The sequence below is a fragment of the Sparus aurata genome, chromosome 4 (assembly GCF_900880675.1).
Source record: "Sparus aurata chromosome 4, fSpaAur1.1, whole genome shotgun sequence".
Lineage (NCBI taxonomy): Eukaryota > Metazoa > Chordata > Actinopteri > Spariformes > Sparidae > Sparus > Sparus aurata.
This window is the reverse complement of record NC_044190.1, coordinates 29,050,267-29,076,576: the sequence shown is the minus strand read 5'-3', so window position 1 is coordinate 29,076,576 and position 26,310 is coordinate 29,050,267. Positions and strand designations below refer to the sequence as shown.

Sequence of the window (26,310 nt, the reverse complement as noted above, 5' to 3'; positions counted from 1 at the left end):
TATATATATGCTGGTTCTTTGTCCACTATAGCTACTGTATACACTTCTGTTAAAATGTCCAAACTTCCAGCAATTCCAGCATGAATGCCAGATATTAGTTTCTACATTGTATGGATGTTTCTTCATTTGATTAACAGATTAACATTTACTTCATTTGGTTAGATTATTCATCCCCTTCAATTTCTCTTTCCGTTTTTGTTTGCTTGTTCACGATCCTCCCCAAATTGTTTAACCTCTTTCTATCTTCCCGGGCTTGTTTTATATGTCATAGTGTTTGGGCTCACCACAAGTTTGGTTATCATGAAGTGATAGTTGCTTTTGTGCGCTGTGGCTTAAAGATGTATCAAACTCATAGAGAGACCAGGAGAATCACTCCCTTCACTTTCCTTTTTTCCTCAATGAAGTAGACAGCTGAGACCTGAGTGTGGCGCTGAGTCAGGGAAAACACAAAAGGGAAGATCTTGAAGCAATGTGTTCTCAGGCCAACGGGGGTCTTCATGGCTTCAGGGCTGGAGTCTTTACCAGAACATCAGCCGGATCCACACTGAAAAAACACACTGTCATATTTTTGTCAAGTACAAATCTGTTTTTCTGAGTTTCAGGTTTTCAGATTCTATGCTGCCTTATTGTCTGCTTTCAGGAGTCAACAGTGAACTGTCGTGCTGCATTTCAGAGACGTGTTTTCTCAAAGAGTTCTCTCTGTTTTTTTCAGGTTGTCAGGATTCATGCTGCCCTCCCCTATAGTCAGCAGTGGATCTATACTGGCCTTGTGGTTTACCACAGACTTCGCCGTCAGTGCACAGGGCTTCAAAGCTGTATATGAAGGTAAGACATTGTACGAGCGCGCACCGTGATGCATGAACCGCGGCTGATCTGATACACTGATGATATTCGAGTCAATAGTGATGACAAATGTGACCCGCAAAGTGACTGAACCATGTTGTAAAATGGCATGTGACTAACAGCGACCATCGCATGAAGTACACACCAAAAGAGCTGCATTTAGAAATATTATCCAGTTTATCAGAAGGTATCCAAATGACAGGAGGGTTGCAGTTACTGTGATGACATGCTCGGATGTTGATAATTAATCATTCCTTGACTTCATATCAATCGGATGGTGTTTTTTGAGGGGGGGTCAGAAGTTTGGTTTTTAAAGGATTGTGTGTGTCTATTTATGGCCCAGAGAAAACAAGGGGCTGATTCTTCTTTTGATCGAAAATAAGTGGAACAAACGGTGCTTTACAGACATATCAAGAGATTAAAATGTTCATTTGTTGGCTCACAGCCAAGAGCCTTTGTCTCGGTCGTCCATGGTCCACTGTAATGTATAAACTGCCAATGTATGCATAGTCTATACTTGTGTGTGTGTGTGTCCTGTACTCTTATCACTACACAAAGGGGTGGATGTTCACATAGCTGCTCACCGTGAGGACTTCCTGGCCGCGTGTTGTTTTGCTGTGTGTCTTACGTGTGTTTTATGAGCGTGGCATACAAGACTTTTCCATGTCTGCATGCCTGGTGGGATGCGACACAAATGCTTAGCCTGACCTTTTGAAGATGCGCACACACACACAGCCGAGAACACACACATACATGCGCACACTCAAACACACCAAACACGCACGCACGCACACACAGAGTGTTCCATTACGCTTGCATAAGAGTTCATCTATGAATCATGAACTCTAAATATCAAAGACAAACTCAAGAGACCAGATATACACACTTACTCCCCTAGGTGTGTGTGTGTGTGTGTGTGTGTTTCACCTTTATCTTACTCTGTCTGTGTACACTGCATATTGTTTTGTGTGTGTGTTTGTGTGTGTGTGTCTGTTTATTCCTGAATGTGTGTATGGTGAAAGCACACCTGATAGCCATTAAACCTTTTTGCAGGAAGCACTTTGTTTTAAATTTATTTTTCTCATTGTTCCGTTTCAAATCTGCGGGGATTCTAAAGTGTGTTGCCTCAGGAGCGGTTGTGATTGTGTGCGTGTGTGAGTGTGCGCGTGTGTGGGTATAATTGACGTTTTTTTTCTGCCAATGTGTAATCACTTTTTCTTGCATCGTGTTCTAAACTGGTCTCTGTACTCGTGTCTGTGAGATAACGACGTATGTGTTTATGGAGGTGATTGCGTGTGTGTGCAGAACATCGCATTTGTGCATCAAAAAGGGAATTATTTTTTTAAAGGCTTCGTGTTTTTTTTTGCTTATGTAAGATCAATCATCGGTTGTGTGATCACTCCTGGTATTTAACTGGCGGGCTTTGCTACAGTGTCTTTATGCCTGTAAGATTTATTAGAGTTTCTTTTATTTGATTAACTTAACATTACACCTGTCTCAAATCAAATTCTCCTTCTGAGCATCAACTTTGATAACAGGTCCATTAACACATCGTCATCGCAATTATTTGTACCTTGTACTTGAACACGTAAGCGAGTGTGGCCAGCATTGTCTATCCGTCTATGTTAAGTGCGGCTGTTTTATCCTTTTGTTTTAAGATTGTTTGCATCTTCTCGGCCAAGAGGACCTAAAAACCCTCTCACGAAATGATTGTTGAGAACCAACTGGCTGCATATTCTTGCATATGATTTTTGCTAACTCATTCGTGATGGCCCTTTTACGAGCTTCTGCGACGCTATCTGTGTAATGGTGTAAAACCCAGAATACTTCTCAGATGTTGTGTTGTGATTGCCCATTGAGGATATGCTCGCGACTGTCCTCTGTATTTGTGGCAGACAACATAACGATGCCGGTTTACTAACAGGTCAACAGGGCAGGCCATAGGTTTCTGCTGCGTCACAAATATAAACTTTCCCCCATTTTCTCCCACTAAACTGAACTCTGTATGAGCTGAACTAGGTGGATATCAGTTTTTCACTGATAAAATATGAATTCAAAATCATTAGACAATCTCACCATCTCCCCCCCCCCACACACACTACCTTTTTTCCCTCTTCCTCTTTCTCCGCTTCTGTTCGTTTAAACTAATTCACACTAACAAAGAATCTATTCAGCCCCGTCTTTTTATTGGTCTTAACAACCCGTCTCCCCTGTCTGTCTGTCAGCTCCTCTCAGTTAACAAAGCCGGTTCTGTTAACAAATCTTTCCTCTGTTCTATCCTTTTATTAAAAGGAAGCCAAATTGAACCATAAGTCTGAACACATAGGTAACTGATAAGACCCCGGTCGCCCAAGAGAGGGATTGGCGGAGGGAGGGAGGGAGGGAGGGCCAAATGAAGCTATAAGTGGTGGAAAGCGAGGCCTTGCTGATAAAAAAGGCAAGTTTGCAAACCAGCTCTGCAAGACAAGATAATCATCAATTAATTTCCCCTGAAGCAGAAAGAGCGACAGACAGAGAGAGAGGTTTGCAGAGAAATGGCGAGCGGGATGAGGGAGGGGTAAATAAACAGACGGAGGGGGAGGGGTGTCTATTTTTTTTTTTTTATATATATTTTATATTTTTATATTTTTCTAGATTTTTTTTTTTTTGTCTCCAGTAAGACCATCAAAAGTCTTAATGCAGTTTTGATGCCATGTGTTTAAAACATTTCCTTCCTCTATTAATTATACATTTAATAGTACTGATAGCACTAAGTTATAATAAAAAGAATAAATAAAAATAAACACACACATCTACAATCAGATTTTCGACTGAAGGCTATAGACACAAAACAACGAGGGAAGAAAATCAGCAGATCCTCAACCTGCGGCTGGTGGGGCAATTCTCTCCAGCAACGAATCCATAGAGTCAGCGGGGGGCCGAGGCACGAGCAGGCAGCGCTACGAGAGAGGATGTCGGGACAGCCAGAAAGCGACATTTCACTTTTATTCAAGAAGCAAGCTAGAGTTGGCCGATGCACCCTGATCCCTTCACAGACTTGAGCGAGAGAAAATGTTTGACAAATGTACACATTTTGCCAGTAAATGGGGCTCTACTCTATGTAACAATTTATAGCAGTGTTCATATGTTAATCACTTTTTCGTTGGCCATATTTGAGTGGATTTTAATACGGCATAAAAAAAAGAGACGTTCCCCAGCCTTCTCAGTTGCCACAATGCGCTTGACTGACCAGACTGATCAAAATAAAGACAAATGTGTCTCCACATGTGTGACTCCATAACGTAAAGTTATATTAGAGAAATTACAAATGAAACTGAAAACAATTATAACAACATAAATATGCCAACAAGGTAGTATTATAAATTTAACAAATGTTTTTGTGCGCCATGGCCTTCCTACTGCTATATGTATGTATGTAGTTCATTATCAAAGTGGAGCGCTTCACTCATCTTTTATTAACAGCGACGGGGTTCAGATGGTATTTTGTGTTCAGCTGAATCTTGGTCCAGATGGAGGATTTCTTTGTCACGTGTAATTCTACCATCTCCCCCACCATTGTCTCCGTCTGTTTCAACAAAAGGGCATGAAACATTTTTAGAATATTTATATACGTTGTTTCGCTCTTCCAGAATCAGAGTCGGAGTTGCCTTGTCAGGAGTTAAACCTGCAGCCATAGCTGTGGATTTGTTGGAAATGATAAAGATAAAGCCCTCAGCTGTGTGTCCATGAGGGCCCCTCCCTCCACCGGTTCTTAAAATGTAGACGAGGCCGTGGTGCACATTCCAGCTGGAGTCTCGAGCTTAGCATGTGTTTAGCAGTGACGGTGCCAAATGCTAAAGTTATAAATATTTAAACTTTGAACTCAAATGAGTTTGCCATTGTCGCTTAGCAACAAGAAAGTACAACCAGCAACTCCCCCTGTGCATTCGTTTAGTGTTGCTACCTATAAGAAGAAACTCAAGGATTCAAGGCCTTTCTGGACACAAAGGATGAAACACAATGACTGGTGGCCTACTTTAAGACTCTAGAGCAGCCTTCAGATTAATGGCATGTAAATCAATTAACATATGTCAGGAAACATACATCAGTGCAGCCGTTGTGCTTATTACTGTTATGATGGAACATATATATAATATGTTAATTGTATTCAAGAGTATAAGCTTTTAGATTAAAATAACTGGAGATGAATAATACAATATAAACACAACACAATAATGAAGATTACATTTGTACTAAATGGTACATTTCATTTTATTAACAAATATGTTCATATTTATATTGAACAAATATGTTAATGCTATTTAAGACCAATATACAAATGACCATAAAGCTCATTATTTTCGGGAGAAAAGATCTTTTTATACAATTCCCATTTAACATCTTAACTGAGAATACAAGAGAACTGCTCTAATTTAAGAGGCCTATTAATTATAAACTGATTATTATGCACAATATGCACTACAATAGTTGGAGAGAGAGTGTGCGTGTGTGTGTGTGTGTGTGTGTGTGTGTGTTTGTGTGTGCTGAGCAAGAGAGGAAAAACAGATAATTGACTCCCAGCACTACATTTAACTTTAAGATAAAGTAGAAAAAAGCATCCTCAAAGTCTCAACCTCCCACACCCACTCTCTCCCAACACACACACACACACACACACACACACACACACACGCACGCACGCACACACACGCACACACACACACACACACACACTTTAAGAGAAAGAGGCCGAGTGTGCGTTTTCAGTCCCTAGGCTAGCTGCAGAGTTTCCTCTCCTGTTGAGGGACTTCTGTGAAAAACATGACTTGGAAAGCCTTTAAAGGGACTCTGCACATTAAACACAAGCACACACAGGCACACACGCACACCTACACACACACATATATATATGTATATATACAGGCTCATCCACACACAACAGTAACTTATGCACACACATGCTTACATGCCTGTTGGAGATTGTATAGGGACCACTCTGGAAGCGCAATAGAGGGAGATTAAAGATAAGAAGATGTGAATACAGAGGAGAAGAGGGAAAAAAGATTGTGTGTGTGCCTGTTTGTGTGTGTGTGTGTGTGTGTGTGTGTCTGTGAGTGTGTGTACATGTTCCACTGCATGTTCTACAGGTCACAGGTATTTTTGCTTTTTTCCCCCCAGTCTTGTTGTTATGGCAATACTTACCATGTCACCATGTATAGGTTATTATGGGGTATCACTTTTTACACTGCATTACAACATGTAATGTGTGCGTGCCCGTGCCTGAATGTGTGTGTATCTGTAAAATTGCAGGAAGTTCATTCCCTTTGGTGTTGGCATTTGCACCGTTTCCCTCTCTCTCTGTCCCCCACACCTCTCTCACTCTCTTCCTCTCTCCCCCCTCTCTCTCGGCTGTGCAGACTTGTGTAGAATCCATTAGGAACACTTCTAGGAGCTTCCAAATCTTGCTGACTTGATGCAAGGCTTTGCACAGACTGTGGCGGGAGCCCTGTAGCCACCAACCATTGGACGAGATGCAAAAAAGATCGCAGCCTCCTGCTCTGGGATTTCGGGTCCTCAGACATGATGTTACACATAAGAAAGATTTATTCATCTAGAGTTTTTTCCGATGCCTCCAGCCAGATAGTTTTCTTAGTGGCGCCTTTATTTCACTGAGTTTCGCCTTACCGACTCTCAGCGGGCTGCAAATAGCCATTGCAGGAAATTGCACTAGTGTAGATGGCAACTGTGACATAGTATGAATATAAGCTATGTAATGTTGTCCGCCTGACAAAAACATATTAAGATGGGTTGTTTTCAAATTCATGGTATCAGATTTTTGATGATAAAGTCATGATGAATAACAACATTGTTAATTGGAGATTTATGTCTATATAAATATAGATAGAGGTATAGATATTATTTCATAGAGCCACTATTTAACTGACTTTAATTATGACATAGTCAGATTTTTTAACTGAATTTATACATTATTTAGAGCAGACCTTTTGTGCTTTATCATTTTTTCCCTTTCCCTTACTGTTCTATGTAGGTCCTCACATACAGAAGCTCCTCTTTCCCACAAGAAAACATTTCTCCTGAAGTGCCTTCCTCAGTAGCCTCACCTTTAATTCCATCACGTCTTGAAATCACACTAAGTCATCTTCTCACATATTCATTATTTATGCCTGGGGGGGGGGGGGGGGGGGGGGCTATGACAAAACTGGTGGTCTTTTTGAGCATTAATGCATGTAAACTTATTAGTAGCAGTTAGTAGTGACCCAAAATAAAATCATGAACCTGAACATTAGTATAGTATGTCTCCTTTAACTTTATCCTGTGAATGTGTTTGCCAGGTCAGTAAGTTATTTAGTTATGTAGCCGGTTAGTTGTTTAGACTTTCCATATTCTCTCAGCATCAAAGGCAAAGCGTGGTGTGTGATCATCCATCTGTTTAATCAGCACAGACTCCAGCCTACGTTTGTCCGTCATGTCCTCAGAAGCAGCTGTCCTGTCAGCAGCAGCTCTTCAGGAGCTGAGAGGACGGCGACAGGTCAAACTGTCTTCATCACGCTGAGTAACATCACAAATTTACCGGACAAAAATAGTTTTGAAGTGGGAGAAGTGGGGAGTGTACAGAAATTAGTTTTTGTTTATTGAGTCATTTATTGTTTTTTTTCCCCCATGACAACGGAGGGTGGGCAAACCACACGTATCATGACAGCTCAAACAGAAACGCGAGTGCTTGATCAATCACTGCAGATAGCCTTATTAACATATCATGTAGAAAGCAGGAGATTGTGATTGAAAGGACCTCCTGTGGCGTTTACCCTTTAGTAATAACAACAGCAAGCTCAGAAAAAGCATTAAAAAAACGCACAGGGTCCCCCGCTGTGTGTTTGTCAGGAATCTGTTTGGATCACTACATCTGATAAAACTTTCTGTCCAGCTACTGTCAAGAGTGCTTCCAGTGTGGATTGTCCTTTAATTTTTGATTTTTTTTTGTGTCTCAAATCATAGCTTGAATGAATTTCTAATCTAACACTCTACAGCTTGGCTGCAGAAATCCCCCCCTGTTTGAATGACAGTCGAGCAGCCCGCTGCTATACTTTGCTATCCGGAGTTAAATCCAGTCTGCTAAATAAAGAGCGATCAACTAGAAGCTTCAGGGAGCTCACTTATCATGGTTCAGAGATCATGAACGAATGTGCTCAAGCTGTTTTTGTACGAATCCATAGAGAGAAATGTGTTTTTAATATCGAAAACAGGATTCTTACCATCCGCTCACAATCTGCCTGAAAGCTGCACAAGACATCGTCTCTCATTCAGCGTTTCCTAAACTCGTTATCACACAATACCCCTGGTCGTTATCATTCTGAATCCAGCGGGTTGTTTAATCAACGGTAATGATCAGTGCGTATTTCTGCTGAACACGGCATAGCTGCTGATGTAGGGAAACGCCTGTGTTCCATGTTAAGCCATTATAGATTCACAATAATAACTGCTTTCATTAGGTCAGCGAATTATTGAGCTCAGATTTGGCAACAAGCAACACAGGCTCCATTTATCTGAGTGAAAACTTAAAGAGTAAACACGTCTCAGTCACTCCAAAGGAAAATAAATTCCTTTTGATTAGCTTGTTGAGGAAATGGGCTGCGTGTACACTGATGAAACGGGTTATATATACATGTAGAATATTAGCTGTTTGAAGTGGAAATGGTGGAGACGACTGAAATTAGTGGGCTCGGTGTAAACATAATATGTTGATGAAAATTGCTTTGATGCATATAATAGCGGGGCACGCTTGCACACATACGTGTGAATAAACACATTAAGTGCATACATAAGAGGGGCTCTCGTTTTGAATGTTTACTGCATGCAGGCCAGGTTAGCGCGAAGATAAACCGTGCAATATCTCTCCACGTCTAAAGCGGAAATGATGCTGCGACAAGCCGACCGAGAAAAATGAGACATTAAACATAGAAAATGTCATTTCCTTTCCTTTCTGAGAGACCTGAGTTTTTTGGGGTTTTTTTATTATCCAGCAGCATATCAATGATTATCATTACGACTGACATTTTGTGCATTTCTCTGCTACCATCGCATGGTCTATTTTAGCTGGCTATCGATCTGTTATTCCCTCCCCCCATCAGTAAATGTGTGCCCTTCATTGAGAATAATAGGTTGGCGAGTTTAGTCAAAGCCAATGGATTCAGCGGGGAATCTTCTTCGAGCACACACAGCAAATCATTAAAGGAAGGAAGGACTACTGCAGGATTTGTTACTAGGGCAGTCAGGTACTGCAACATGTTTGTGTATATCCGTGTGTGTGTGTGTGTGTGTGGGTATGTGTGGTTATAAAGAGAGCGAAGGGCCGACAGTGAGAGTGAGAGACGGTGAGAAAGGGAGAAGCAGTCCGTTACACCATTAACCCATATTGACTGGTACACCATAGGAAGCTCTTCACTGTGGGAGTGTGTCATATAACGCTGTTGTTACTGACGCCAGCTGTAGTCAGCCACATCGATCTAAACAGCAATGTCAACTATCCCGCTGTGTGTATATGTGTGTGTTTGTGTGTGTGTGTGTGTGTGTGTGTGAGTGCACCCATGGTGGGGCAGCAGAGGAGTGTTCAAGGGTGATACCACCATCATCAAAAGCGTGTTGTCGGAGCCAAGGCACACACTTTTTTCCTCCCCCTTACGCACACACACACATGCTTGTAGTGAGTGTGTAATCAACTTCCCACCATGCAGTAAAGTCAATATGACATCTAAGTGGTTTGAACTTAGCACCCCTTTATGTGCTATCCTCAGTCTCTTTGGGCTAACTGGACTCTCAGCACAGTCACTAAGAGCAGATGGTGGGATAAATGCTCGCATCACACCTGGGAAATGTTCCACGCAGACACAGTGTTGTTTTGCCGGCTACTGGGCAAAATGTCTTTAGCTAAAAACATATCGGACCGTATTCCAAGTCGAGTTGACCGTGAATAGTTTTCTGCCACAACTGTGTGCATCAGCATTCACACTTCACACTGCCGCTATTCAAAGACTCAGGCAACTTGTGTTTTTTTTTAACTCTGCACAACATAAATCCACTCCGGGGAAAGACTGTCCTAAGTTCAGCACCACTGTCCAAGAGTTGAGAGAGCCACAAGTTCTCTCACTGAATCGCCTGTCTAAAGAGAACATATCATTCCGTGCCACCTTCTGTTTTTTGAATGCGATGTTTTGCAAGTAAAGCTGTTCTTCCGGTGGTGTATTCAGAAACCTGATATGTAACTAGTAGTGGTGCAGAAACAAATGGTACTTTGAGAACATTTGCAACATCACAGCTGACATTGCAACTAACACCCCTTTTTAAACTGGACAAAAAACCCACTAACATATAGAGTTTGTGTCATTTGTCAGATGACTCTGTAGTAGTCATGGGTGTTAATCAGTTGTGATGGAAGCACAAGACTCCCGTGGATATGTACAATTTTCACCCCTCGGTTTGTTGATACTTTTTTTCCCCTCAAACATCACTCAGTCAGCGCTCTGTTTGAACGAGAGATTAAAGTTAAAGTTATGATAACAGAAACCTCTCCTACATCGTCCTCGGCTGCTGCCTGAGCCATGCCAGCTGCCTGCTCGGTACTGCACACGTGCAACTCTGAACAGAGATGGTAAGCAAAGCGAGATGTCTCACTCATAGCTACATCCATCATCGGCTCTGGAATCAAACAATGCATCTAATTACGAAAGTTATTGCAGAGTCCTTTTAAAATAAGTTTAATGTTGTTTTTGCTGTAGTCTGATGAGGTATGTGATATGCTGCTTTCTATTGCTACCTGCTTTTCAGCCACATTTGTGATGATCACGCTAGTTAAGGTGTAAAAGTAGTATGAGGAAGTGACAAATATCTGTTGTGCGCTCATTCAAGATGTAGCCATCTATTGATGTTATCTTTCATAATGTCCAACCTGAGAATAGGTCCACTTTAGATGATTGATTCTAAACCTCTACTGGATGTCTCCTTGCAATTATTACTCCATTCAGAACTGATGAGAAGGCTTTCATCTCTAATTTTTTCGGAGGTTATTTCCCTTTTCTGGTCATCAGAGTTGGAGCACATGCCGTTGTTTCATAATGTAGCTTTAAATGATCACTTCTTTTGCAGAATGATATCAATTGTAATAGATCAATTCTACAAAGATAAATCACATTAAATACATCAATTTGAATTTTCATTGCTTTTCCTTTTTTAGATTTTTTCAAAATCCACCGCAGCTATTTGATTTACTTTTTTATAATGCAGTTGGTTATGCGGGGTTTGGGAGCGTAGCCAATATTAACTGCTACTGAACTGATTAATTAGCTCTGGCACAATTAAGTGCTTTGATTATGTTTTTTAACAGTTCTATTGAGTTACCTGTTGGAGGGCCATGTAGACACATGTGGACAAAAACCAGACACGTAGCAATACAGAGAAGCAGCGCAATGCCCTTATGGATCTGCAGGTGGTCTCTGTCACAGGCACAAATGTCACGCTGCATGTATATCGGTCCTTGAGATAAAAGTTTCATCTACTACTATTATCATCATTTTAGGGGTATATTGTTTGTCTTGGCATGCAAGGACAGTACAACTATAGGAATAGAGAATTATACTATTAAACAATTCATAATAATGCACATTATGAATGCATTTAAAATGCACCATTAGTTTTGCTCTCTTGGAGGCTCAGGCACGTCTGTCTTTTGTGGTTCATTCTGGCTTTGTGGACTCACCTTCACAGGCCACATCTGTCATCAGATCCGGTCCTTGAATCAGGACACACTTAGTGTATGTAATTTATGGCTCACCAATCAGGTGTGAGGCCGGTTCAGTGACTTGTCATTTTTCCACTGGTGCTACTCTAGAAATTGAGTCCTAATCTGGGAGGCCGCCCCACTCAGACAGGTGGGATAGCATGGCTGCCATTAACCGCTTAAGATGATGATTCATGAAGGAGATTATGTGAGGCTACAGATGCTGTAGTGGTATTGATTTTCCCGCTCAATATTCTTCCAGAAATAGTGTTTTTAAAGTCACACAGACACACATTGTAGTTTTATATGCTAAGTCTTGCTTTAAGTCTGCCAGCTAGAATGTAATCACAATCATCAATGTAAATCACACAAGAAACATAGATTTTTATATAATCTGTATGTTAATCAAATGTTCTCATTCATTTTCTCGCTGTAATTGGCCGAGCACATTACCATTGTGCATTCGTTCATCACTTTGCTGACCTCAGTGGTCAGTGCTACATCCAGTGACCTTTGGAAAATGTGTACTTTAGTATAAACGATGGGTTTTTATCTGATAATATGACACTGGACCCCCCACGTTAAGATTTCCTTATGGGGATTTCTTATCTCTTACGACCAGCGACAATTCAATGCAGTTCAATTGCACTGTAATAGCCTAATGGGAACTGGGGGGGGCAGAGATAAAAGATTTTTTGTCACATTTTCATATCTCTATGCCCTCATTTTATCCTCTGTGTTTCTCTCTCTGATGTTAAGCAGAGCTTATAAAATCTGTGTGAAAATCTTCGAGACAGAAAGTGCTCGCTTACTGTCACTTAAGCGAGCCTCTCTCTGACTCTCAGTCATGCTTTAAGCTTCTCTCTACACGCTCGCTGTCGGAGTTTCTAACTCTGGTTCTGTCTCACACCTTAGAACTTTAACACATCAGTGCCGTCCAAGGGAAAGCAGCAGATTATTATTATTAAATACTGAATGTGGCTTGTAAAATGGTTCCAGTGGGTATCATTTCTTTTGTCTTTCCTTCTTTTTTTTTAATAACTTTGACACCCCTCTCATGGCAAACTGATTCTTTCCACTCTCTTTTGTTTTTTGGTCACAGTTAAAATCGACTACTCCACAAGAACAAATCACAGATGACTGATAGTCACTAGAGGTTTTATTTCCACTCCAATATTAAGTAGATTTCTGGAAAGTGAAATGTAATAGCCTTTCATATTAAGCATTCATAATTTTTACAAAAAAATCAAACGTGGACATTAAGAGGTATAACCACCGGTAATCAAACTTTCAGACTTCTGGCTAATTACAAATAAGTGTTCTTCAACACTGACCCTTCATCTTACCTGAACATTTGATAATCTAATGCATGTATGTAAATCCAGTAATTAACAACCATTATAATTGCTATGATATAAACTACTATACTTTTCTGCAAATATAGCAGAGAACTGCAGAACAAGCATTCACTCTGTCTAGTTTTCTATTTATTTAACTTTTTTAATAGTTATTGTTTTACCTTATTTATACTTTGAAGAGTGGAGGCAGAAGCGTTAAAGAGAATTACACCTTACACGTCATTATGAATAACTATATGGATTATGTCCCACTGATGAACATTTGACAGCACGTTACACAAATACATTTTGTATATATATATATATATATATACACATATATATATATATATATATATATATATATATATATATATATATATATATATATATATATATATATATATATACACATATATTTGTATACAACCCAACAGTCCGGCAGTAGATCCTCCCATCATGAAGGCTGTAATGTTAATGTTAAGGTATTGATTTGTCTGCAGGGTCATTTTTTAAGATAAAGTTTGTGTTGCTGTTGGATTGTATTGCTTCACACAGTTACTCAGCAGTGTTTCTGTTTTTTAGCCAACCTTCAGTGATATAAATGAGGTGGATAATGCGTGCGATACATTTTAAAACCACTCCAAACTGTAGGATGTTTACTGACATTAACTTGAAGATATGTCAAGAGTTTGTAAATTTAAAGATGCAAAGCAAGTGTACTTCAGCTGATAGTTAAGAGTTGATTTTTTTTTATGCTTTTCCTTTATGCATTTCTAACAAGCATAAATAAACATCTTCAGCTCACTTATATCAAGTAAGGGATGCTTTGTTGCTGTACCTATACCTTCTGCTGCTCCTAACCTTCTCTGTCATCACTTTTAAACATCAGTATAGCAGATCTGAAAGAACAGCTGTTGACTGCTGTTGAACGCATCCTGAGCGGTGGTCAAATGTCTCATTTGATCAGTTGTCGGACAACAGAAAACACATGTTTAAAAACAAACACAAACACAGTCATGCTGATTTGCACAGGACTGGTGACTGATGACCTCTGTGTTTGGCGAGATATGGCAGGTAATATGTGTTTGAATTGTTTTTTGTAGGCATCCTTTGCGATTTTTACAAATTACTAGAGGTCTCCAGCAGATACTAGTCCAGTGTGAACAGGACTTTAGACACAATTAGTTTTAGCTAGGTGTACGTTAACAATAAAACTAAGGAGCCTGACAATTTAATCAGGATTTAAAACACTTTACTGTCATTGTCCGACTGTGATAAACAACAACGCAATTAAATGAATGCACTGGTATAGAGATCATGATTGTACAAAACAATATCTCCATTCTTTCTGGAAAGCCGTGTTCTGTTTGAGTACAGGTCGTCACAGAGGTCAGAGGAAGACATGCAGTCGTAGCGTTTCACTAATTAAGGCTGTGTTCTCCTCTAGAAGAAAAGTAGATTCTATACTTATGTGCCGACGGTTCCTTTTTAAACCTCAATACCACTTTTTAGATATTAAGAAAAGGTGACAAAAGAGCAACACTCGTAGCACACTGATAAAAATGTATGGTGATCATTTTCAGCCTTTTGACGAGTGTACAGTTGTAATAATTACAAAGTAGCCTTATAGGGAAAAGGCAGAGGTGTGAACATTAAAAATGAGATTCCAAAATTGTGTCTTCTCCTGAATGCAGAGTGAAATTCTGAGTGGAGTTCAGAGAGGGTTTTTTGGATCCTTCATTTCAAAGACTGCATATTTTATTGAAATTAAATGCAGCTCTCACCTAAAGCTGAACTGGGCATCTGTCCACACTTTTTTTTGTGCTTTGTGTTGGACGGTGGTGTCAGGTTTGAGCGCTTGTGGCTCTCTGTAGTCCACCTGTAGTTGTGAGGCAGTTTAATCAATACTGTATAGGAATACAGTTTTACTTCTACAGTTGTAAACATTGTAGTAACCGTCTTCTATATTTATAGTCCTGTATCGTAGGCAGCTGGACTTGGATCAGTTCCTCGAAGACGTTTCACCTCACATCCAAGAGGCCTCTCAGTTCTGTAGAACCGAACTGTAGAAGATGAAGAAGAACAGAATGGAAGAAGCCTTTGGATGAGACGTGAAACTTCTTCACGAGTCCAGCTGCCTACAATAGAGCACTTAGAATTTCCATGACCTGGATGACTGAGAACCTTCATCAACATCTTCTATATCACTTCATCCCTCCTTAAATCCCGCAAGAGTAAAGATTTGTTTGGAGAAAGCAATCTGCACAGATGATTAGCCTTGACTTTAAGATTCTGTTGGTTGATGATGTTTTTTATTGTTCAAGAAATATAAAATAAACAATTAGCTTTTTACCCCGCGGCATCACAAGCGAACGAGCTCATTAGACTGAAAGTTAGAGAGTTAGAAGCTCCTTCATTGTCAACATGTGAATTGTAGATGCGGCGCAACTGCAGACAAAGTCAGCTGAAAGATTTGTGTGTATCTCTGGGCTTAGTGAGTCTGAGTCAATACGTACAGAGATGATAGGAAACAAGAGAGATGCAGTGAGAACCGGTGAGTTCTGAGTTTAGTCAGATGCTGAGCTGCACACACAAACACACAGGAGCACACTGACAAGGCTACTGTGTCCATCACTAGCCAGCGTACAGCTATCGTCTGTACAGTTGGTGCATCTGCTTTTTGTGGTAAATAAACACAAATCGTGCAGTGGCCAAATTCATGTAAATGAAAAAAATATATATATACTATTGCTGTGGACGTGAGCACACCTGAATACATTGCACACAGCATACTAACAATAACACCATCACATGAATTCAGAGGACAGTGCCAACATCCCTCCCAAGTTCAAGAACAGTCAAAGCAAAGGAAACACTTCACTGTTGTTCACAGGTCATCCACAGATTAGATCAATCCTCTTCAGCTCTCCACATGTTCCACTTTGACCTCTTTAAGTGCAACTCACTAACCAAGTTTGTGTATGTGTGCTTTGCTTATTTATATGTGAGTAACTGTAATTCAATATATATCACACGATGCTAAGAGGATGCATCATATTGCATGCATTTACTTATGCATATGTGCTATGCATATATGGCCTGCATCTTAGAATAACACTCAGAGAGAAGCAGTTGGGGGGAAAAAAAGGAGAGGAGAGGAGGGGGGGGGGGAGTAGAGGATGTAAATGTGTGGCAGAAGAGAGCAGATGAAAGAAACAAAGAAGGTGCATCAAGAAGCCGGAGAAGAGAGGTGAAGAGAGTGTGGGGAGAAGAGGAGAGTAGACTGGAGAGGAAAGAAGAGCAGACAATCCCTAGAATACCAAGCACTTCTCTGGCCAAGAGAGAAAGGAGAGAGGAGAGGAGGGGTTGCAGTGAACGATGGAGAGCATCCACAGAATACCAAAGAGAGAATAAATGCTAGCAGGCTTTTCAAGTCATTTTCACATTAATTCCAAAGTCTTTGCTGGCAGTTAGAAATAATCATGTTTAGTCAGTCAGAATTTTAGTTAGCGCACATCATTTTAGGGACTTTTCTTTGATTGGTTGTTTTGATGACATTACAACTATGTTATTATCAGTTACATAAGAATGTGACAATTTGTCAGTGAAGACTTATTCAGTAATGTTTCGGTTGTGGAGGGGTGGAAGAAGAAAAGGCAAGTTAAGAGGAAAGGGAGGAAGAGGGGGAAGAAGAGACGGTGAGGAGACGAATGAGTTACAGGCCGAATCAGAGAATAAGAAGAGAGATGATTGTAAAAGAGAGGAAAGGAACAAGAAAATGAGAAAAGAGAGAGAACTGACTCTAAGAATCATGCTCGCCTGGCTGAACTCGTACCTTTTTCCCAAGATGCATTCTGTTTGGGATGTGCCTAAAAATAGAAAACACACGCTGCACACACCACGCGCGCGTTCAGAGACACATACCTCTCCCCTGGGGTGCACACGGAGACATATACACTGCAGACGAGCCGCAGACACACACAGATTTAGACTCAAGACATCATGTTGTCTCACCTTAACTACCCGCCACAAGTTGTTAACGTTTTCATGGAGAGAGAGAAGGAATAGGGGGAAAAAGGGAGGAGTGGGAACAAAGGTAGCTGAAGCAAAAAGGCCGACAGGGGACATATTGACACCAAATAATGAGATATGCAGTGTAATGATGGCTTGATTACCACCGAACGCTGCATCCATGAACACAGAGACCAGCACGCTGCACCATGCGTGAAGGACTACGCGAGTGCATCACGATTGCACTCACAGTAATCATCCGCCTGGTCTCGAGCAATGCACGCAAATCGCCTCACATACCGCTTCTGCTAGATTCAGATCTTGTTATTATTTTTTTATTTTTTTGGGGGGGGGGTGGGCTGATTTTCATGCTTTTTGGCTTTTTGAATTAAAGGAGTGATCACATTCTCCTCCATGAGTCGAGACACATCCTTGGGCCCTCAGGCGTACAATAAAACCCTCTGAAAACCCTCTCGCATTTTGTCAAATGCTGCACTGTCATCCAGCTTAAAACAAGGGAGGCACGAAAGTTGACATTTTCAGAGATGTGCGGGCTTTCACCTGACAGCGGCGATGTCTTACCGTGATTATGTTTACTCCAAAGAGGAGCGTAATTGCGCGGCATAATCACCGCGCGGCATTTACGAGGGGTCCGGCTTTTCTGTTTTAATCACAGTACAATCACAGTGGTTTTGTGCGTGTCATTTTTTTGATCAGAGGCTGTCACTTTGCTCTCGTTAACACCTGCTTGTTTCCTCGGGTGCTTTCAATAGTCCGGTTCGCGGCGGATACGGCTTTTAGCGAGGCTTACGGTGTGTTACATTATTGCAGGGAAAATGCCTAGAAATAGACACCATGACAGCAGCAAAGTCTTTTTTCCTTTTTTTCCACCCCACCACAGTATTATCCACTTTGTTGTTTCAGGTTAGCTGGCCCGTACCGCTGTAGCTGCGAGGCAACTTTGTGCCCTTTTGAGCTCCTGCTGTGTCTGCTAGTGAGCAACTACACATACAGCAGGAGAAGAAAGTGTTGCATTTGATCACAGCCAAACAGACTCCGAACGGGATATGTATTAATGTACCGTAATCACAGCTCAAAGTCTAATCAGAAGGATGTTATCCGCGCTCCTCTGTGGGGCTCATGTGGCTGTGTTGGGGGTGCGGTTGTGTTTTCTCTGTGGTCCCTGCGATAAAAAAGATGTCATGTAGTCCTGGGGTCGTAGCGGGAGGCGTTACTTTATTCAGACATGAAAATGACTTAATTGAACTCATCATCTGATTAGTAACTGTTACGTGATTGTCCGTGAGAGGTAATGACAGCGAGAGGAGCAAAATAGAGTAGACTAAGTCCACTTCTGCCCACTTGAAAGCCTTTCAGCCCTTTCTTTTACCTTTCAGAAGCGCCACGTCACCGTCTGCCCCTCCATCTCTTTCTCAATCAAGCTCGCTCTCTCGCTCTCTTTCACTTCACTCCATCTTTCCTTTCACTCGGGGGTCTTACAGGGTGAAGATAACTTGCTTGCTTTATTACCAGTCTGTCTTCATGCTGTCAGTGCATGGGCTATTTGCTTTCACAAATCATGACTCAGCTCATGAACTGCATGTGTAGTCCAAAGAGGGAAGGTGAGTGCTGCTGGTCGACACAGAGTAGGGACTGGGTTTTATTATAAAGTCACAGATTACAGAATATTTACATTTGAACATTCTGCACCATTCATTTTGCACATAATCTTGTCTTAGTTGTGGTAGGAAGTACCAGCAGCCCATAAGAACAAGCAAAGGAAACCAGGAGTATTTATGTGTAGTATCATCGATGTGGCACACGTATAGCACACACCCACACACACACGTATGGTGGACACTGTAGACTTCAAATCCTTTATCCACAACTTTGATCTGTCGAACATGCTTAATGCAACCTCTCCTCTCCTCTCCTCTCCTCCCTAAGGATGCTACCATGACATAGTTTAAAGAGGGGTGAGTGGAAGTGAGGGAAATACATCAATTTGGGAATATGTGGGGTTCTGTAAGTGATGCGGCCTGAGTACAAGTTTGATCAATCGTCCCACTCAACATGCAATTCAATAGTCCATGGCATTTTCAATTCTGTCAGTGTACAAAACACACACACACACACGCACACACACACGTCTGCAGCCATGTTAGCATCTCTGTGAGGCTATGCTTTGAGCTAAATGCTGCTGACAGCATGTCGACACGCGCACATGTATGTTTAGCAGGCAGAATGTTTGCCATGTTCTCCATCTATATTTAGCATGTTAGCATGCCAACATTTGCTAATTATTACTTTAAACAAAGTAAAACTGAGGCTGATGACAATGCCATGAGGTTTGCAGGTATTTAGTTAGAAACCGAAGCATTTGCAACCCAACTGCCAGAATAAATCTTAGCCAGGTTCGTTTTTTGCAAAACCGCATATAGGTAAAAACTGGATGTTTCGTAATGCTGCAACTTCGGTATGTTTTTGTTGATTGTTCTGCTTCTCTCTTGCCAGAACACCGTGCTTATGCTCTGCATAGGTTTAGGCACAAGAACCACTTGCTTAGGGTCGAGAAAACAAAATGTTCTGGCTCGAAATACCAGCTTTGGTCCAGCTTCTTGTGAAAAATAGCTGGTTTTGTTCACCACAGAAAACACTGGAAGTGTCTGCAGGTCTCCTAAAAACTGACTTGCTTTTGCAGCAACAAAACCAATGAAAAATATCCCCAGGTGTCCTCAAAAATATCCACTTGTGTGACTCGAGCTGCTGTCAGCTTTCTGGCGGGCTTGTTGCCATTAAAATTGTATTGTAAATGCCATCCTCGGGGCCACGCTGCTAACATAGCTGAAACATATGCAAAATTAGCAGAGAAAGTAAGCAGCGTCATACAGCTGTTCCTGCCTTTCACCATCCAAAAAAAGACTGCTATAGTCTGGATAGGAAATGTCGTTTATTGAAGTGAGACAATGTATGATTGAAAATAGGCACGTTTAAAAAAAAAAAGGTGGATCGTTTTTGCATTGCTGAGTAGCAGCCCTGACCCTGTCAGCAAAGGCAGTCCTGATGTGGAAAATAAGTAAGGCTCTGCCGTCCAACCTCTATCATCTAAGTGTGCTGTTGTCAACATTCTCACCATTACATTTGATTTGGGATATGTTTTTTTTGTGCTGCTGGGATGTTGCCCTTACAATGTCAGCAAGTTCTGTGATTTACCAGGTATAGCAAAGCTGTTTTGTCACTGTCACTGCCAGTGCGCCATTCTCCACGCTGCAGCCGATATTAAGGACAGATGATTTTTGAAAAGTTGCCTCAACCTTGTCAGTGTAATTTCAAAACATGGCATTCCTGTTATGGGACATTATGACAATCTGACATATGGTTGCAAAAGTTAACTTTGCAATTCTGACAGTGGCATTTAATGAACTGAAGATGTATCAAATGTGGATGTGTCAAAAACTTGAGGTCAGTTAAGGACACTGCACATCTTGTGCTACTCCTCAGTGTTACAGGTGATTTGGACCAGTCAGAGAGGTGGAAAAGGGTATTAATAGTAGAGAATTAAACGAGCATGTTTCCAATGAATGGAGACAAATATTTATACGAAATTAGATCATTTGAATTACCTTCTAAACCGTATCAAGGAGGATGCAATCAGACGTGTTAGTCAAGGTGTGTTATTCCAATTTCAAAAAGTCTAATATTTGAAGAACTTTTCTGTTAAATCACCAAATTAATCCTGGATCATGGCATTAACACAGATTATAGATGGTGTGTTTGTCTTTTCTCTGAAAAAGAAAAATGAAGTCAAACAATGCTTGCTCGAGCCATCATTCCCTTGTTACATTTGAACAATCCCCTTTAGAGCAGCTTTGGACAACCAGCCGTCCAGTCAGCCAGGAGTCACATCCAGCTCTCACTGTGTCCTGTCATTTACCAATCAGAGCCGGGGCCATAACACAGATGAATTTGGCAAACAGGCGGGCAAAGTTGGACACTGAGCAATATCTAGATTTTTTTGGCTCAGCAACCTATAGAAGTAGCATTAGCATCCCTGGTGCCAAATCTTTGGGCGTGTAGTTATAAAACCATCAGCATTATCATCATTTAACCTTTCAAATTGGCTCGCTCTTTTAAGATTGTCCTGAATACTTTGAGGTAAGACATTGTTCCCTTCTGAAAGACAGTGTCACGCACATACACACACACACACACACACGTACGACAGTGTACTCCACACAAAAGAAAAAGTCCCACTCGTAACATTCAATGAAACCACGGCTTGTCGCTTTCACACCACCATCTTTATGTGAAACAGTATATCACTCATTTGTAGCGCCGACCCAAATGCTTCGAAGTTTCTACTGTTGCCATTGTAATCAAAGTCAAACCCATATTCAAACTTTTTCTTTCTGTCTTTCTTCTTTCTTCTTTAAAGAGGAATGAGACACTGAAAAAAAGTTACTGAAAACGAGACAAAATACTGATGAAGAGCGAGAAATGGAGCCCGTCTCTGACTTTGACTTGGTTTCATAACCCTGTACATACAAACCCGGCATGTCCATGTGATACTTGTGCACAGAACAGTATCCAACAATAATGTATCTTTTGGGAGGAAGCATTTTCGCCGTTCCATGAGCATAGGGCTGTGACAGACCTTACCTCAACTTTCCTTTCTCCCTCTAAACAGCTCAACACTTGTGAACTTGACTTTTAAGACTTAGGAGGCAGGGATGGAACAGGAAGTGGCTGATGTCTTGCCTCCTGTCCTCGTCTCTCATTGGGCTCAAAATTAAAACTGTTAGCAAAGTACTTGAGTAAATAGTGACTTCAAGTTTGAGGGAAGTGTAGTGTGTACCTCACACCCATCCCACCGCTATCAAATCTTTGAATATTTGCAGGAAACTCTCTGGAAACTGAAGCTTTGAACGGAGCCATCCTAGCTGTTCCCTGTCTTTATGCTCCTGGTTTCAGCGTCTTATTACTGAACGGACATACAGTAAGGGTGGCATTAATCTTGTCGTCTAACTAAGGGCAAGAGACAAAAGTGTAGTTCCCAAAATGTTGAACTGTTTCTTTAAAATCAAACTTTATAATAGCAGTTTGTAGCGCTGAGTTAAAGTTCATTTAGCATGAGACAAAAACAAGATTATACATTAAGTGTTTTATAACTTGACTCGACACTCCATCCGCCGCTGCGTGTGCCGCTGAGTGTTTTCAGAGTTTTCGGAGTGGCAACTCTCCTGCCAGCAACTTTATCTGATTACCTTAATAGAATCCACGACGGCGAAATTTGAACTCTCCTCCTTCACCGGCGATGTGACGCTCTGAATAAATGAAGAGGATCTCTGATAGCGCTCTGTCAGAGTGTACTCAGTGTTTGAAAACGCATTTTGGAAGTTAAAACTGGAACGCTGCGGGCCAAAAATAGTTCCAGACCTCTCTGTCATGCCTCCGCTTAACAGATAGCTGAATGTGACTGTTTGATTTAAGACACGATTATGTGTTAATTGTATAGTCACATCCGGAGTCGGTGTTTGATCAGCAGCCTTAATTGTCTCCACACTTGGTGAATAGGGGACGAAAATGGCTGTTTAGTGTCGGGCACGAGCCAGTTGGCACAGCAGTTTCAGTTTAAAGTCAGAGAAAGGCTCTTCTGGAAGGATAAGGCCATCCTGAAGAAAAAAAAGATACGTCTTGCTCTTTTTCTCTCTCTCCTGTATTGCTCTATTTCTTCTCTCTCTCTCTTTCTCTCTTTCTCTCTAATGCGTCTGTCCTTCCTCACGCCTTAAGGGTCATTCCCAGTCAGACACATTAACAAGGCTGACTGCATGGACGCCTTGCTCATTGATCAAAACACACTCTCTCTCTCAAACACACACACACACACACACAGACAAGGTAACATTAGGCAAAGGCATTCATAAGTATTTCTCCTTCACTCTCTCTTGCCTGTTTCCCCTCTCGCTCTGTCTCCTTCATTTTAATCCAAAGCTGTTTTCGTAAAGCAGACAGTCCAGAAAGACGGGACTGACAGCACCAATAGAGGCTCCATCAAAACCACCTAAAGGTGACGGACGGCTCGACGGGGACGTGGATGATTTCTTTTGACCTGCTGGTTCTTGCTCACATTTAATGACGTGTCCACACGAAAAGTATTCCGGCCGCCTTTTCTTAAGTCTCACGCACGTCTGACAGAACAGATTAACTTCCGTTTTAATCAATATGGCTATCTACGCAGGCCATGTGACGACTCAGGTTTCCACTTGCAGTGCTGTAGGGGGGCCAGCCGTGCAAAAATATATGTTTTTGCTATGATATATTATACTTTAAATGCATGGCTGGCCGCTTTTGACCATCAGTCCTTGAATGTGACTAGATAGGAAATAAGTATGTATAGTTATTAAATAAAGTATAATAAGTATAAAATGCTAAAGTGGGTTGCCAGATATACTTGGGCACACCCAAGTTAAGTATATGTGTGGAAAACACTGTTACACATTTAATATTTGTATTCAGAGTATATATATATTTGTAATATAATATATTATATTCAAAGAGATTTAAGCTGACCTCCAGGTGACTCATATGGTCAGTGCGCCAGATTTAAAGTAACCACAATATTTTACTCAACATTATTTTCTACATATAATAAGATAAACTAGATAAACGAATAAAGTAACTGGTGTACCGTTTTCATGGGCATGTGCTTAAGTCCAAAGACTGCCTGCAAACATCCTCTTAAAGCGTTTGATGGTATTTATTGTGGCTCTCTCTTTCTCTTAATGTTTCTCATTCGGGGTTTTTGACATTCCGCTGTGGTTCATCCAAGCATGGGCTCACTATGAAAAACATGTTGTGTGACAAGAACCCTGCGTAGTATCTACCAGTGGATGTGTGTGTGGTCACCGGTTGCGTTGCCTCCCTTCTGAGATACAGGTCACTTCCTGCCCATCCAAATGTCGCTTTCTCTCACCACCAATGACTCACATACACACACACACACACACACACACACAAGCATGCACGCACACACACGCACGCACACACACACACACACACACACACACACACACACACAAACACACACACACACACACACACACACACACACACATTTGTCTTGCCCTGGGCTGCAATGAGCATATCAGCAGTCAGATTCCCCACACAACTGAAGTGCAACAAAATCACTGACCACAACAGACTCACACACACACAAACACACACACACACACACACACACACACACACACACACACACACACTCACACACACACACATACACACACCCAAATACACACACCTACACGCACGCACACACACACACACACACACACACTTCCTAACACTCTCCCTCTGGTTAGGTTGTAGAATTGTGGCCTGTGTTGACAGCTTTCACTGTGAGAACCAAAATCAGTCAAGGATTATTCTGCTTGCATGTGTGTGTGTGTGTGTGCGTATGCATCTGTGCATGTGGTAACCAAACCAGCAGATTGCCAGCAGTCGCTTGGTTGTTTTTCTGCCTGCTCATGCAACAAATTCAATTCCAGGCAGTCAGCAAACCAGAGATGTCTATCTAAAAGAGTTTTTGCCACCGGAGCCACTGAGGCCAAAATACAATTTTAGCCAGCAAGCACGGCTTTCGCTATTATTGCTTTGCAGTGAGTTTAAAATTAGAGAAGTAGAATTAATTCACCAACACCGGGGGGCTTACAGTTTTTTTTTCCAATTGCTAACACACCAAAATGACATGCATAGCACAAATATTTAAACTGACTCCAAAACGTGAAACACATTTTCTTCTTTAGACACATTTTGCAATTCAAAATGGCACTTTTTAAATGCACCGAACACGGTTCTCTGTATAAGACACAACAATCTGACATAAAGCCAAAACACTGCCATTCAAAATGACACTACATGAGCTAATTGGCCACTATATGTGCAACCTGACCAAACAATTGTTAACTGTTACCACTGCAATCAGGAAGTAAGCACTAAAAGACCACAGGTGAGCACCTTTTCGTTCTTACAACAACAATGGAAGATGTTGCATGGAGAGGAAGAGGAAGAGGGAGGAGGAGAATGAGAGGGGGAGGAAGAGTGAGAGGTAGGGTTAGAGCTGGTAGAGGAGGTCATGGCCAAAGAAGACAACAACCTTCAAATGAAATCAGAGCAACCTCAGTTGATCTTGTCATCAACCATGGGCTGACACTGCCAGAGGCTGGAGAGAGAGCGCAGCCTCTCGCATTGTCGTATCCTTTTTTCTGCAATTTACTTTTTCAGTTTACTGTTTTGTAAGCATATTTTTGTTCACTCCAATGTAAATATATCTGCTGTGCATATGTTGCACTGACTTGTTTAGTTAAAAATAAAAATAAAAATTATGTTTCAACAGCCTGTGTGTATCTGAAAATATTTCTGTGCATGTGAACAATCTGAAGAATTCTCTACAATTTGAGCTATTTTAGTATCATTGCAAAGCATACTAAAGATGAAAGTGCTTTTCATTATGCCCGACAGTGTGTAGTTGGTTAGGCAAAAATCTGGTAAAACGAAAGAAGAGTGTGCCATTTGGTGCAAAAGTTTGATTTTGATAATGCTAGATGTAGTTTTGGTTGCAGTGCTTCGTTTTGGAGGATATATGAGGTATTTTGCAGTTTGGGTGTGTGGTTTTGTGAATTGTGTTAAGTATTTTGATCAAACCAGCCCAGTTTGCAAAATTGTGTTTTAGCAATTGGAAAAAACTGTGAAACACTTAAAAATCCACATGTGTAAATACCACATCAAGAGAAAATCAGGGCCAAGGGAGCTTGATCTGTGTTTCTCAAACAGAGCTCCTAAAATGAAACCTTGTTGTTCGATCTAATCTTTGGTCAAAATTTGAACTCCGTAGGTCGTCAACTGCTTGACTGTATCTTCAAGGTGTTGGCTATAAGTTCATCCTAACCAGCATCCTTGAGGTTCGGTTTTCACTCACAAGGAATTAGCCCCCGTAATGTGGTGCAATTAATAATGAATAGTTTGAGGAAATATAAGAATAGGATAGAAACAACAGTAAACATGGTGTACTATGCGACCATTATTTCAATGCAGGCCATCATTAGTGAACTTAGTCCTTTGTATTCCTCACCTCACCTCTTCATGTGTGTTCAGTTTTACGTAATAGCAGCTATGATGCATGTATATGTGCGAGTGTGTGTGGAGTGTTTAAATGTCCAGACAGACCAGTCAGCGGAGGCCAAGTAGAGCCTCTGCTCTTCGTTACTTTCCACTCCACTTCCATTGTCGGCTCTTGTCTGTACACTTGATTGTAACAGTGCTTCACATGTTCAACTGCATTTCTCT

At 41.2% G+C, this 26,310-nt stretch overlaps 1 protein-coding gene across 3 annotated transcripts in view; it reads left to right on the top strand.

Moving 5' to 3' along the window:
• LOC115580272 (CUB and sushi domain-containing protein 1-like) overlaps nt 1–26,310 on the top strand; it is a 419,751-nt gene that overhangs the window by 144,159 nt on the left and 249,282 nt on the right. For all 3 annotated transcript variants that reach the window (XR_003983835.1, XM_030414457.1, XM_030414456.1), the window contains exon 3: nt 713–825. Coding sequence is in view for 2 of the 3 variants with exons in the window: in XM_030414457.1 (XP_030270317.1) it covers nt 713–825 (113 nt within the window). In the remaining variant the exon portion in view is untranslated. The remainder of the gene's footprint in view (nt 1–712; nt 826–26,310) is intronic.